Raw genomic sequence first — 14,602 nt, 5'->3', positions numbered from 1 at the left:
GTGTTCATGATCCTCCAGAAATGTATTTCTTCTAGTTCTTATTCAAGCTTTTTGTTCAGCGGTGAGTTTGCTTGTCAGAATGGGTTACGCCAAAGTCGGTAAGTTGCCTGTTGACAGTTCAGTGTTGGGCAACTAATGTCTTACCCAGTTAAACTGTTTCTGACTTGGATACCTACATGAACTGCCGCTGTCTGGTGCATCCCGCTCTGGAGTCAGCCTGAGCAGAACAGAGCCTGTGCATGGTATGGTGTCTGCATACCCAGGCTTTTGCCTGCTCCTTGCTCCCAACTTCTGAGAAGCTCAGAGAAACTCACAGATTTTCTCTGGACAGAATTAGCTGCAGAACATTTTTTGCGTGTATCCACAGTGCGGGAGCATGTGAAACATTGGATCGGTCTTGAGCGTGTAGTAGGTATAAAGCTTTCTCTTGCATTTGAAAAATGTTAAGTAACAAGTAGTCCTTATGCCACATGTAAACCAAGAGTTTTTGAACGTGAATAAGATATACTTCTCTCTAATAAGAGATACTTATCTTCAGGCTGAAAATGTAGATATTTCTGGACTTGTTTGTCATCAGTATTCTAAGCTTATTGCCATGTTTTGCTATACATCTAATAGCTAATTTCTATGTTAAGAAGTATCTGTAATGCTGTGGCTACATGGAAAGTATCAAGRTTTTATTATAGATGATTGCAAATGTACTCAAGTGTAGTTCTTAATGCTGCGGCAAATGGTAAACTATTTGTCACCCGCACTGCTTCTTAGTGGTCAGTTCTTTCAGTTTCTGTTAGATAAGTAGTATGCTTTTTAGAAAAAGCTTGCCAGGACAATCTTCCAAAAGTAAGTAGGTTTAATGTTGGAAAATTTTACAGGAGCATAAAGACTTACAACTAATATATGCAGTTTCTTTCATAAGGAAGCAATGTTGTAGCATTTGATGTTGTATTCCCAAGGTAATGGAAGTAATTTCCAGTTACAGCTTCCTGTAACTAGCTCTGTCATTTAAGGATTTCTTTTCTCTTTAAAGTAACAACTCACTGCTTAAAAAAGATGGAGGTAGAGGGACTTAAAGCTATGAGTGGGAAATTAGCCTTTTAAAGAATCATCACTTCATGAAAACTAGGAACATATAGGATTTTGTTATTACTTACAGATTGATTTTTGTATTTAAACTGTGGAAAACWATCCTACTGTTTTTAGTGCTGGACRGCTTTGTTGTAACTAGAGTTGATGATACGCTGCTTTTTGAATAGGAAAAACAATGATAAAACTAAGTTCTCAGTTTCTGAATTTTTAATTTTCCAACAAAAATGGTAGGCTTTATAGTAAATCAGATTACGTATATGGGTGTGTGTGTGTTTTTTTTTTTTATTTTTTTGTCAGTTTTCTGACAGGAAAAACTGGACATATTTTATAAGCAATTGTGTGATGGGAACTGGGCTGCTGGAGCAGTATGAAAAATGTGAAAGGCTGCAGRTAGCTTCAGTGTTGAGAGAGGATTATATTGGTGTAAGTATAATATCTACATGAAATAAAAGTATCTAGTTTCTTTCAGAAATACTAGATTGTGCAACTGGGGCTTTCTAAATTTTCATTCATCTTAAATTAACTTGATTGAGTCAGTTTTGGAAATGTTCTAGTTCAGTAATTGTCAACCATACTTTTTTTTTTTTTTTTTTAAGTGCTTTGATGATTGGATAACTAATTCAGCTCAGACATTTCTAACTTCTATATTTGTAATTTCAGTTTTTTGATTTACATTTTGCCTTAGCTTTTGAAGTGTATCCTCTTGCCTTTTGCCAGTAGTATCAAATGCCACCTACCCTGAAGTATAGCACATATAACAGAATCTGGCCAAAAAAAAAAAAAGGAAAAAAAAAGAAAAAAGAAAAGAAAAAGAAAAGAAAAAAGGAGCTTATCAGTATTTACAGGTCTACCCAGACATATGAACCCTTAAGATATACTTACTGCTGGAAAAATATGAATGAAATATGCTTTGTCTATAAAGCTCCTGGAAAGCAATTTGGAAGAATAAATAATGCAGTGGGTTGACATGCTTGAGTGGGATTTTCAAAGTTATCAGTACAAACCCCATTGGGTWCGCTGGGATTTTATCCAGATTCTTTTTCTAGTTCTGAAAATCTCATCTTTGGCTATGATGCTGGTTAAAGGTGCAAATGAAAATCACTTTGTAATTTGATAGAGGTGACAGAGGTCGATATAATCAGGACTGACATGGAGACTCTGAGGGGCAGGGAGGTGATCCTGCCCCTCTCCTCAGCCCTGGGGAGGCCTCATCTCGGGTACTGTGTSCAGTTCTGGGCTCSCCAGSACAAGAGAGACATGGAGCTACTGGAGAGAGTCCAGCGTAGGGCTATGAAGATGATCAGAGGGTTGGAGCACCTGCCCCATGAGGAAGGGTTGTGAGAGCTGGGCCTCTTCAGCCTGGGGAGGAGAAGACTGAGGGGGGATCTGATCACTGTGTACAAGTACCTGAAGGGAGGATGTCAAGGGGACAGGGACAAACTCTTTTCAGTTGTGACAGGACAAGAGGCAATGGGCAGAAATTGAAGCACAGGCAGTTCCGCCTGACCGTGAGGGGGAATTTCTTCCCTGTGAGAGTGACGAAGCACTGGACCAGGTTGCCCAGAGAGGTTGTGGAGACTCCTTCTCTGGAGATCTTCAAGGCCCGCCTGGATGCAACCCTGTCTAGCATGCTSTAGGTGACCCTGCTTGAGCAGGGAGGTTGGACTAGATGATCTCCAGAGGTCCCTTCTAACCTTCCTGATTCAATGATTCTATGACTCTAGCAATCAAAAGCTCATTTCCTCTTCCAAAAGAAAGTGAGGGACAATAATGAAATCAGTAGATTTGAAACGAATGAGGTTAGGTATTTTTCTCCACAGGATTTGAACTTCTTGCTGCAGAATGTTGCAGATGTTAGATGTTTACATGAGTTTGGAGGGAGATGGGACAAGTTCATGGAAGAARAGTTCTTTGAGTATTACTGAACATCTGCCGCTGCTGGATTTCTAGGTTAGGTGAATGTTTGGGATCTCATCCAGYGCAACCATTTGTATCTTCTACCTCATCTCACAAGTTCCTTTTCAGTCTTTGCATTTTGATGACTGAAGTTACTTTATTAAGAAATTAAAGTTTGGATGTTGATTCTAGCTCAGGATTTCTAACCTCCATGAAGTATCTACTGTGGCTTTATAAATGCTTTCAAATGAACAATGTAAAGAAATATTTGCCTTGGTATTGGTGCTGTATTTCTGTAAATTTCAAGGACATATATCAAATGAAGCTSATTTTGCCTTGTATTCTATTCTGAAGAAAGCCAGAAATTCAAATTTCAAGTTGAACGTAAAAACAGTATAAAGTCCAATATGCCCTTTCTATCAAACTCATTTAAATAGATTTTTGATCTGATGCTAGCATACACTTTGGTATACTTGTGCATGCGTCTAGAGCTTCGTCGACCTTGGAAGGTTTCTAAGTAGTTTCAAAAGTCAGATCTCAAGCTCGAGAATTATCTGAACAGGGCTTTCTAAAGCAGACACTCCCCTTAGATAGTGCTTGAGTCTGTTTTTTCTCAGCATTATATGCATGCGTCTAGTGAGGTACCGTGTTATAGTATGATTCATGCACTGGAGTTGTTAAAATACTGAACATGAAAATATTCATTAAAATATAAACTATTTATCTTGCTTCCTGCAGACAAGATAATTGCTCCAAACAGTTCGTCTTCTGTGTCTTTCTAACTGGCTTTTTTTGAGCAGGGCTTGCCTCATGTCGTTTTGGAGTTTTGCTGTAGGTTACTGCCAAATACTCCAGCAAAACATGGTTGACCCTGACATCTGTCTCATGTAGGAGCTTCAACTTGATCATGAAATCATTTTGATTTGGAGACTATTAGCAGTCATATATTAGAACAGTTTCATAGCTATCCTTCGTGCTTATGTATAACTGCACAGAACGTTGTAACGAACAGAGCTCTGTGAAACTTTTTGATTAGATTTGGTAGTATCAAGCACTGCTTTCTTCAAGCAAGAGAATTATTTCAAGCAGTACCTCCTAGATTGCTTGGGTAATGTATTTTAATTGTGGCAGAGCTTGGAACTTTGTTTAAAAGATGCAGGACCATCACTTACAGGGTGCTTGCTATTCAGATCCTGAAAGAAAGATATTCCTTACCCCAAAAGTTTTGTTTCAAATTTTACTTTTCTGATGTTAAGTAAGGTTCATAGAACATTTGCTTTTTTTTCCCCCATGTCTTTTGGAACTGCTCATTAATTGTCAGTTATCAATTATTGCTTACTTTGTTTTTAAAAAAAAAAAAAAAAAAAAAAAAAAAAAAAAAAAAAAAAAAAAAAAAAAAAAAAAAAAAGAAAAAAAAAAGAAAAGAAAAAGCCTTATAGTTAACTAAATTTTCACTACTTTTGTGGTAAATGTGGAGTACCTGCACTTTGTAGATGAGGAAGCTAGAGTACTTTACAAAGATTGAATTTGAATTAAGGAAGGCCTGATTTACAGGGCAGTGCCCATACATGTCTTCATCTGCTTATTCTGCTTTTAAGTGAGTGATTTTCTTTTTGGTAGTTGCATAATCTCAGAGCAGCTTCCCTTTATTAGGGTGAGGCTGCAGTGGCGTTCGCTCATGCAACACGGAGATGTGATTAAACAAGTTGTCACTCAACCAAGTAACATGCTCAGGAAGGGAAGAACTGCTGAAACATAGCCCARCAGTGAGATAAAGAGCTTTATTCCRCAAGTTTTTGGAAGAARCAARAGGAGTCACTTGACTTCAAAAACAAAACAGAATTCTGCATAACATTTTTGAACTTCAAATTTGTACTTTTTCTTAATATGGAAATCATGTTTAGAATTTGTATTCCTAATGGGTTTCACCTACATGTGGGTGAAGATGGGTGTGAATTACAAGAGTTTAGGGTTCCCAGCTGAGATCATTGTCTTTTTTTTTTGTATTAGACATTTAAATCTGTGCCACCTTTGTTATAGTTTAGTTCAAATTACTTGCATTTTCTTTTATAAGTTAAGTGCGTAGAGAATGAGTTTTTAGTTTAACGGCGTTGTGCATGTGTCAGCCTGAAGTTCTAAGAGCCTTTGCAAGTAACTCGGGCTTTTCAGTGGTAGTTGCTRATACATAATGGACTTCTGACAGTTGAGCAAAGGCTTTGCGGAGGAAACCCAATCACATAATGTATTGTAAATGCTGATAGCCCAGTATGCGTTTTCTCCAAATTGATTCATACTTCTGTATGTCGGCCAGAAATAAAAGTGCTTCATTTAGTAGTAGTGTATCTGTGTCTGAACTGAGCGCYCAAAATCCAAAATGCAAGTTCATTTTAGTTCTGTTTCCCTTTTTCGCCCCCTTATTATTTGAGTTGGGGAAACCAACAGTTGCTACTTAATTTTCCCTTTTAAATATTGTAWCTTACAGTGATGTTTAATTTTCAGGAAAACATACCCTGCATTCCAATAGCTGAGAAACATATATAGAAGGACATTTTAAAATACTCTTGTGTATATAKTCCTGTCTGTAACAATGGTATATGTAGATTTTGCTTTTTACACGTCTTTGACTTTTTGGGATGTCTAGGTCAATTTTGTTAGCACTGGCTCTTGAGTAATTCATTTTTAAACTTTCTAAAGTTTGCAAAAGCTTGCATTTGAAATTTTAAATGCTACGTTTGAGACACAAAATACTTCTGTGATGCAAGTATCAAGAGGAAGATTCATTATAAAAATCTACTGTGTCTTTTAATTTTTTAGGGAAGTATTTTGTGTCCCGTAACCATGCATGTGTTAACAAAGGTCTTATTTTTCTAACAAGAAACTACTACTTTGAGATCTAATCGCCTTACTTGGAAGATGGCATTTTACTTCTGAGTTTAAGAACTTTGCACAAAAGAGTTTATTAAAGCGGTACGGTACCTAAAGCACTAGCTGCAGTCATCAGAGGTTATTTTGTTATAATTACATGGACACCTGAGACAGAGGAGAAGAAAAACCGGTTTTTCAGAGTGGCTTCCAGGCRGGCTGAGCTGCAGGAAGATTTAATTTTTTTACGGGGCAAAGCTCCTGGTGAGAGACTGTGTTTTATCAGATTTGGGGGAGGGGGGGTCAGCTTTGGAGCAGAAAGTGCGGTCTCTYGAGCTAACCGTGCCGAGAGTAACGGCTGTCGCGGCCCGGCAGACGGGGCGCTCGGCCGGGCGAGCCGGGCAGAAGCAGAGGGATGGTGGCGGGGGGCGATGAGCGTCGGCYGGGGGGCCGCCTGCCGCTCGTGCCACGTGCGCGGCGGGGAAGAGAGGTGTGGGAGAAGGGAAAGCGTCRCGGCCTCTCCAGTCTCACTCTCCCCCCACCCCGTGCAAGCTTAATGGCCGTAAGGAGGAAGACGCCGGGAGGAAGGAGGAGGAGAGCGAGAGAAAAGGTGGCTTTGAAGCGGGCGCCCTGGCTGTGGCAAGGTGGCCAACGTGGGGCTCTTCTCCCCGACCGGGTTCCGATACAACGGTTAAAAAGGCGCATTTACTTTAACTTTGGGAAGGAGCTTGGTTTTTATTTGGTTGTGACGTGACAAATGCTGGGTGGACTTTGACAGCCTCAGCAGAAACCAAAGGTTTGCTGGTTTTGGCATGCAGCCAGTCAAAGAAAAAATTAAAAAAAAAAAAGACATTTGACATGAATTCTTGCAATATTTTTTTTTCTGTATACTATTAACACTTTTACAACTGATCTTTACAGCTTTATCATAAGCTTTTCTGATGTGCAGGAAGAGTAACATTTACATATCGGAATATATTTTCACAGCTGAAGGAACGTGCAGGCTTTAAATCCAGTTTAGTCCCAGTATTTTTTTTTAATACAGTTTATATTGTTGAGTCATTGTCAAATATTTTCATTTTTATGGTCTGCAAGCTGTGCTGAATGAAGTTTTCTGAAACGTGCAYCTCTGAGAATCTGAAATCGCGTGTTCTGGTGGACCTGTTCTTTTTTATCGAATTTTGAATTGTCTCTGATGTAAAGTAATACACTATAGGGTCAAAGCAGCAATTTGAAACGGCAATGCACAGAGTGATAGGGTACATGGTCCTGACTGCAGTTACCACCGAACAATTAATCAGCGTCTGTGTTCTCATAAGGGAGTAAAGTATTAAGGTAATGTTATATGGCACAAAACAGAAGCAAAATATCASCAAATGGACAAAAATCATTTTAAGTACCTTTTTCTTGCTTAATTTATTCCGACTTAATGTAAGTGGTTTATTCAAAGTCCTCAAGACCATAGTAGAGCAGGTCACGTTCAAGATTAGTGGAATAAAAAATCCAACAATTTCAATGAAGATAACAATCCTGGATAGGTAGGTTTTCCAGGTGGCCTCAGAAAAGTTTTCAAAACACGTTCTTTGCTCAGTGTTGTTACGGCGGTTGGTAGATTGAAAAAAGCTTGCCGGCGTGCTTCCCGTTAACACGGTTATCCATACTGCAGCACAGACGATTTTTGCGTTTCTTTTGGTTCGAAGCGTCTTAGACTGAAATGGGTGTACTATAGCCAGAAAGCGGTCTACGCTTATGCAGGTCAAAAATAAAATGCTCCCATACATGTTTGTATAAAACAGGGTGACAGAAATCTTGCAAAGAATGTCTCCAAATGGCCAGTTTCTTACTGCGAAGTAATAAATCCTGAAGGGTAATGTAAACACAAAAAGCAGATCAGATATTGCTAAATTAAGCATGTAAGTTGTAGTCTCGTTGCGCACTTTTAACGTAAATGTAAAAATGTAGATAGCAACGCAGTTTGCTATGAGGCCAAGAACAAATACCATACTGAATATACATCCGTATAAAGTATATTTAAAGGAGTCTTCAGTGGAACAGTTAGCGCTTACCATTATAATGACCTGTTCAAAATACAAGTCTGAATTCCTGGGATTTGTAGTTTTCTGTTTATTGTATCTTTTTAAAAAATTCCGGACGCTTTTGCCCTCTGTGCTTTGATAATTTTCTGTTTCACTGTTAAACTTCAGACAGGAAACATAAGCTTTGTGGTAGCAGGGTACATCTCCTGTAATCACCAGGAAATCATTCTTTTCTCGATACCACTGTAATCACATAGTGAGTCTTGGAAAATAAAAAGCAYGTTACTTGTGGCAGATGAGGTCATCTTGAAGCTTGCTTAGTCCTATTCTTTTTTTCTTCCTTAATTTGATGAAGCAACTGTAGAACTTTATACCTTACTCTTGGCTGTGAATCGTGCGGAGAGGTCTCGTCCATCCAAGGCTGTTCCAGTAACCAAGAGCGGGCGCGTTAGAAAACGATTTCCCGGGCTCTGCGAGATGTGGGYGCTTCCATTGCGCTCTCAGCCTCCTTGCTGCAAAACGAGCTCTTCAGCTTTGCTCCCCGCTCACCCCACTGGGCGGAAAGCCCAGGAATAAAATTCCAGAGCGTGTTTGCTCTTGCAGGATACAGCCCTTCTCCTCGAGCGCTGCCGGTGGAGCGAGCAAGCGAGCGTGGTGGCTCATTCTGAAGCGGGGAAGAAAAAACTCCCTCAATTTGCAGGGTGACATCACAGGAAGGAGAGGTTGGACTCGCTGRAGAATGGTTTCAATTCAGTTTGTTTGCCTGCCTTTTAATCTGATAATGTGTCTGGTGGGACTATACCTTGCAGGCGTGCAAATGGTCACCAGCAGCCCTGCTGCTGCAGCCTCCTGTTAACTCTTTCTGTGCTAGTTAATGGTGCTAACTCAAATAAAAGCARTGCTTATAAAACAACTTTTCATGGCAATGTCCTTTTGACAGTTTAGTGTCTGAATAACCTGCGCATTTAAAAACTTCTTTTTTTTTCTTTGCTTTTTTATTTTGTATTTTACATTTGAATTTACCTTACCTTATAGTTTTGGAAAAAGATGTCTTCAGTTGTAATAGAACACATTATTAAGCACCAGTTAGGCAGTTCTGTCTTGATTCCTGTAATATACTGGTACATACCTTATGAGGAACAGTTTAACATTGAAATTATTTCATTTCCTATGAAATTACCTGATTTACTCAAAGGGAGAGACTCAAAGATTTTGAGCCTGTGGGTTGCTCTGAGATATTCCCAGAATCGAGATATATTGCACTGGAAGGAGAAATTTTGCATTTGTTAAGTATTAGAAATCATACCTCAAACTTTCTGAGCAGTTAGATGGTGCTGTTTGCATAATGTTTCAACTTTATTTGAAATTTCATGGTAGGAAAAGCATTTTCTTTGATTTAGAAAGCACAAAATGAGTATAGCTTGCCAAAATAAATACTGTGCTATGCAACTGGTTCTGATAATTTAAAGGAGCCAGTTATCACACATGCACAAAATACTCCCATTAGTCACTGATTAATGCAATGAAAATGTTGTAACTAATTAAATTGTTAAATAAATTTAAAAAAGGAGCTCTTGCTCCCCTTAGGCGGAGGCATGAGATAAATCTCAGTTTGTATAAACTCATTTATTTGGCATTGGCTTGGATAGACTCATTCATTTCTGGCACTAAAACCAGTATATTCAGAGTCTTAGAACAGCAAATCACTTTATCAGGCTGGGTGGCATGGTTCTTTTGAACTAGATTTTAATCAGCTGTGCATAAGCAAGGCTCTATTAGGCAAAAATTTTCTAGTCTGTTGTAAAAGTAGGTGTTAGCACTATTTATAGGGTTTTGGCATGGTTTCATGTTATGTCAGAGATTTGCAGCAGTTTAAGATATGTCAAACAGAATTCAGACACATGTTAGAATGGGTCTTAGTTCAGATTTGCTTCACATTTCTTTCGTGAAGCTCTGTCACCTTGATTTTTAAGGTGAAATGAAGGTGTTCCAGTTCTATGTAGAAGGCCRTAACTGTAAGTAATATATGGGTTCTGAGATTATACTTGAGACTCATACTAAGCATAGCACACTTTCTTAAATTGGACAGAAATGAAAACGTGAGCTCGGCAGACTGTCTCTTTCATGTGTAACTTARTTTGTAGCTTAACATAAAGTTATCTTACCTGGCTTTCCCTCACAAGAGCAGCTGTAACAACGTGGCTTAGTTTGGTGCTTCTGTTCCCGGCAGCTATGCACACCTRAAGGAAACTCTTCCATGAAAATCCCTGAGTTCTGGATTAGGCTGTAGGGAGCTCTAAGCTCAGTTTCCCTGCTTAGTTTTTTCTGCACAGAAAATTCAGTGTGAGACAGGTTCAGTTACTGGAGTAAAATTCCCTGGAGTACCAAAATTTAACATCTCTGTCTCTGCTGCAGCCAGTGCTCTTGCAGTTCAGAGCAGGAACATTACTGAGAGCTGTATTCTAGGGGCTTGGGTCTGCGCTGCGCCTGGCTAAGCCTGSGGCCCTCTCTAGCCGCAGCAGCTTTTCGGTGGACTTGTAGTTTGTCAAAAACAATGTGCGCACCTTATACTTGCTATCAGTGCAAGAAATAAGTGATTTTTATATTGTTCCAGAAACAGCATTCAGCTGCAGGGGTTTTCCACCTGCAGAATGAAAAATGCAAAAGCCCCAAGTTGACAGGCTTTAATTTCATATTGTAGTTCAGTGGATAGTTATGACTCAGTCAGCAGTCTGACTCATTTTCTCTTAATTGTAGAAGTTTGAATGGTAAAGGAGACCTGCATACCCCTCTTCTTAGATTAGGCTGATGATAAGGTACTCTTTTAATTTGCATGCTAGTGTATTTGTGTACCTCTCTATGCTGAAGAATCTGAATTAGCAGATCAGTAACCACTGAAGTCTTTAGGAGCCTTCGTTTTGGCAAAGTCCCCATGCTAGGTAGGAGGGAAACTTTGCACACCTTCCTTTTATTGGCTCAAGTTTCAAGATGTTGGTCTGTGTAGTGTCAGATTTGAAAAACTTTTAAGTGAGTCCCATCGCTGCTTAAAAACGTTTCTTTATCGGTTACCTTGGGGAGAGAATTCCTGCGGTAATGACCTTGCCTACACTACTTCCCCGCTGGCAAAATTTCCTTTGGCACCAGGGGGGGCAGGAGGAAACAGCTGCAGGGAAGGCAGTATGTGTTTATAGGTTCTTTTTCTCTAAAGGAAACGGTGTTGCTGCTGAAGGGAGATACATGTGAAAATCTGCCTCTCTCTCTAAATTAGAGACAGAGATGAGTTAGGAACTATCTTTTACTGCTAGTACTAGATTAGCAACAACTGCATTTTCATCAGCAAGTTTTGTCTTCCTGTTGAAGAGGCAATGGAGGAAGAGTGTGTGGGGGGCTCTTTTAAAGCTAAGAGCTGGTGAAATGATTGAAATAATCTCTCACTTCTGCGGTGAACAGATTTTGCATGCTTCTCCCGTAAGTTACCACTTAGCTCAGCTTATAGGGACTTTAGATATCAGAGTTTGGATACCTAGGACTCCTTACACTCTCCAGTGGTCTTGGATTTTTGTGGTGCATGTATTCTAGCATGGAGCAGAGGGTTGGGAGGAAAGCTCCGTATAATCCTAGCAGATTGCTAGTAGAGCAGCTGTAAGTCTGTCTGCCAAAACAGCGGCTGCTTCAGCTTTTGGTTTCTGCTTGCCCCCAGATGTTAGATTTGGATGCTTGCTCTCAGTTAGGACGTAGGGCCAGGACCCCTTAAATTAAGGAGTCCAAGTCAAGTGGTAAGGAAATATTTTACACAAATGAAAAGGGTATTTGAAGACTTTCCAAATTTTGGAGTTCTTTTGGCYGGGGTTGCATGTTCCTCTAATGTTGTTCTAATCTTCAGTGCCGGAATCATGAAGAAATTGTAGTCAAAGATGACAACGAATTTTGAACTTACTTTAGAGAAAATAAAAACAGAAAAGCATGAAGAATTTATGGCAACCATGTTACTACAGTGCTTCTGAAGTAGCTGGAGCAGGCACTGTTATAAATGAGGATTTCCAGGGATGCACATAGCACAGTATACAACTCTCAGCCTGCATCTTAGCTTACGTTACTGCTCGCAGAGGCTTGACTGTAGCACAGTCCAGTTGCTTGTGCTCACTTCAGCTAAGCAAGTTTAAGCAAAATAACTTAGTCTATCCACCAGAATGAAGGTAAACCCTGACAGGACAGTGTTTTCTGTGCTCAAGTTGTCTATCATTTATTTAATCCTTTTCACAGGTTAATGATGGCTTCTGAAGTATTTTTACTCTAGCTAGTTTTCTGGAGTTTCTGTTTCGGTGTGTATATGTACAGGAAGGAGTATATTATGGCTCTGCCACAGATTTCCTGTTACAGCTTTGGTCAAATTTTCTATGATTTTGTGCTTTCCTACTGTGTAAAAGTTCATTCATTTCCTTGCTGGGATATGAGGCCATCTTAATTGTTAAAAAGAGTCTGAGGTCCTCAGGTGGAGGAGAACCCTTTATTAAATCCAGTACTGGGGTAATTACAATGCCTAGTGAATGGGATAAATATTTAAGATAAAAATTCTTTTTTTGTTTTGTTTTTAAATTAGATTCCTGCCAAGCAAAAGGATCTATTAAGACTTCACTTGATTTAACTGACTAATTATATGGGGAAGTAGCTGCGGAGAAAGCAGGGATAGGAACTCTTACCTTCTCAGCTACCATTCAGTAACTGCCCGTTCAGACTTTCATAAGTTGCTGTAAAACTGCTTTTGGTAAGTGGCTTGCTTTGTTCTTGAAGTATGATAACTGTCCACTTACAGAGACAGTGCAAAGTACTTATTGCACTGAAAACTCGTGTTCTTCCTTAATAAATCTACAATGTAGACAAGTCTTAAAATTAGCATTGTAGGATGGAGAACAGACTACTTTTATCTAGCAATTCATGTTTAAAAGGGAAGCTATAAGACTGCATAACTTCTGCATAGGAATAAAAGACTCCTTGGTGTTAGGGAACTTGTTAGCTTAATGTTTTGATGCTTACACATGAAAGTTAAAAGAAAACTTCAAATATTTTCTACTGAAGGGTTAACTCTGATAGCTATGTTCCAATATACGGATGCCAAAAACCTTTCAAGTGCCTTTTTTTTGACATTGGAAGCTACAGTATTTGTGCTGCAGATCTAAGTYAAAATAATTTTTGTGTTTGTGTAATTGCTTAAAAAAGGCAAAAGGGAAGTTCCAAATAAAATGAGGGAGTAGTTCATTCCTCTGTGTCTGAAATGCTTCTCTTTTCTCTTTAGAATTGTTTGAATTTCCTTTATAGAAAACACAACTGTTCCTTTCTTGCTTACAAAAAAAAAAAGGACAATTTATCTCTTTTTTTTTTATAAATTTGGGCTGCTAGAATCTTTTTTTATTTATTTTTCTCACCTCTTGGATTTGCGGGCAGAGAGTTTTTGTTTTTAACCCAAAACCAAATAAATACATAGCTAAGATGTTTTATTGTTGCGGTGTCTCTGAGCAACTTAAGTACAGTGGATTGTTTCTTTTTTCTTTAAAGAAGTCACATGCAATGAATAAGGCAATTACCAGGCTTCAATAAACACTGTCTCTAGTCAAATTTGAGGACAGTAGGGCTGTATATTTAGTTCTGAAATATTTTTTCCCAATATTTATTGTGTCCATATGCGATTAAGCAATTTCTTCGAACTGCTTCAGTTAGTTCTATACAGTCTTCTCACTTACCGTTTCCTATACTGTCCTTTATATGCAATCTTATAAAGAGAAGTAGACTATAAAGAACATACTTTTATGTTAGGAATAATATGTACAAAAGCTGATACAGGTGGAAAGGAAAAGCAATATATGTGGATTAGATTAATCTTTTTAATAAAGATGTAAGTGAGTGTATTCTGTTGCTTAGCGCTGCTACTGGGAACTGTGTTCAGTCATCACAGTAGCTGTTAACATAATATAATTTCATAATACATATGATTTTACTTGAGGTTTTCTAAATACTCTAATTTACAGGGGGACTTCTTAAGAGATGTAATGAGAAAGTTGGAGAATCTTTGAAATACTGAATTGAACATTTTTTCATGTTTCATGTTGATCGTGCATTTTTAAAGAACAACACTTCAAGTTTGAAATGAGCTTTTGAAGTAGTGCTGGTAGGAGTGTGCCATGTCTAATGGCAGAAGAAGCTCCAAGATCTCGAAGTTCCAGTTACTACTAATGAACATATTAGGATTACCTATAATTATGTAAGTGGATGTGAGAGACTATGTAGCTTGGTTGTTTGTATTGTAAGTACACGTAAGCAGTTAGGGCAGTGATTTGGACGCTAACAGATAACAGATAATGATAAATACTTGAGTTCCATTTTTCTTGTAACTCATGGAAAATCCTAGCTGAAGTTCTTGCTTATGTTCTAAAAACAACTTCGATGTGCAAGCTGATTTTTCTTTTTTTAAAACATGATTATAAGGATATAGGGAGGAAGCAAGCAATTTTATCTGATACATTTAAAATGGTGGCCCCAACCTTTCTCTTGTATATGTAGCAAGAGCAGATAAGAAATGTAACACCTACTTGGGTCTCCTTGCCCACCTCAGTTTTAAGTTTCTATTTTCTATCATTATGAGCAATGTATATGGGTGTTAGGGACTGCCAATTTAAACTTCTTCCCTTTTAAATATTCTTACTTTAAGGGAGAAATAACTTTGCACA

At 38.6% G+C, this 14,602-nt stretch overlaps 2 protein-coding genes across 2 annotated transcripts in view; one reads left to right on the top strand and one right to left on the bottom strand.

Moving 5' to 3' along the window:
• The window catches only part of RB1 (RB transcriptional corepressor 1), a 91,625-nt gene that overhangs the window by 50,287 nt on the left and 26,736 nt on the right, over positions 1–14,602 (top strand). The gene's annotated exons all lie outside the window — the stretch shown is intronic.
• On the bottom strand, positions 6,560–8,129 carry LPAR6 (lysophosphatidic acid receptor 6). The gene has a single exon (XM_085324985.1). The coding sequence runs from the start codon at positions 7,911–7,913 to the stop codon at positions 6,891–6,893; it is 1,023 nt and encodes a 340-aa protein (XP_085181111.1). The 5' UTR covers positions 7,914–8,129; the 3' UTR covers positions 6,560–6,890.

The sequence above is a fragment of the Rhea americana genome, unplaced genomic scaffold (assembly GCF_003343005.1).
Source record: "Rhea americana isolate MKP2758 unplaced genomic scaffold, rheAme1 scaffold_95, whole genome shotgun sequence".
Taxonomy (NCBI): Eukaryota; Metazoa; Chordata; class Aves; order Rheiformes; family Rheidae; genus Rhea; species Rhea americana.
The sequence above is the reverse complement of the archived record's forward strand: the minus strand, read 5'-3'. Positions and strand labels throughout refer to the sequence as shown.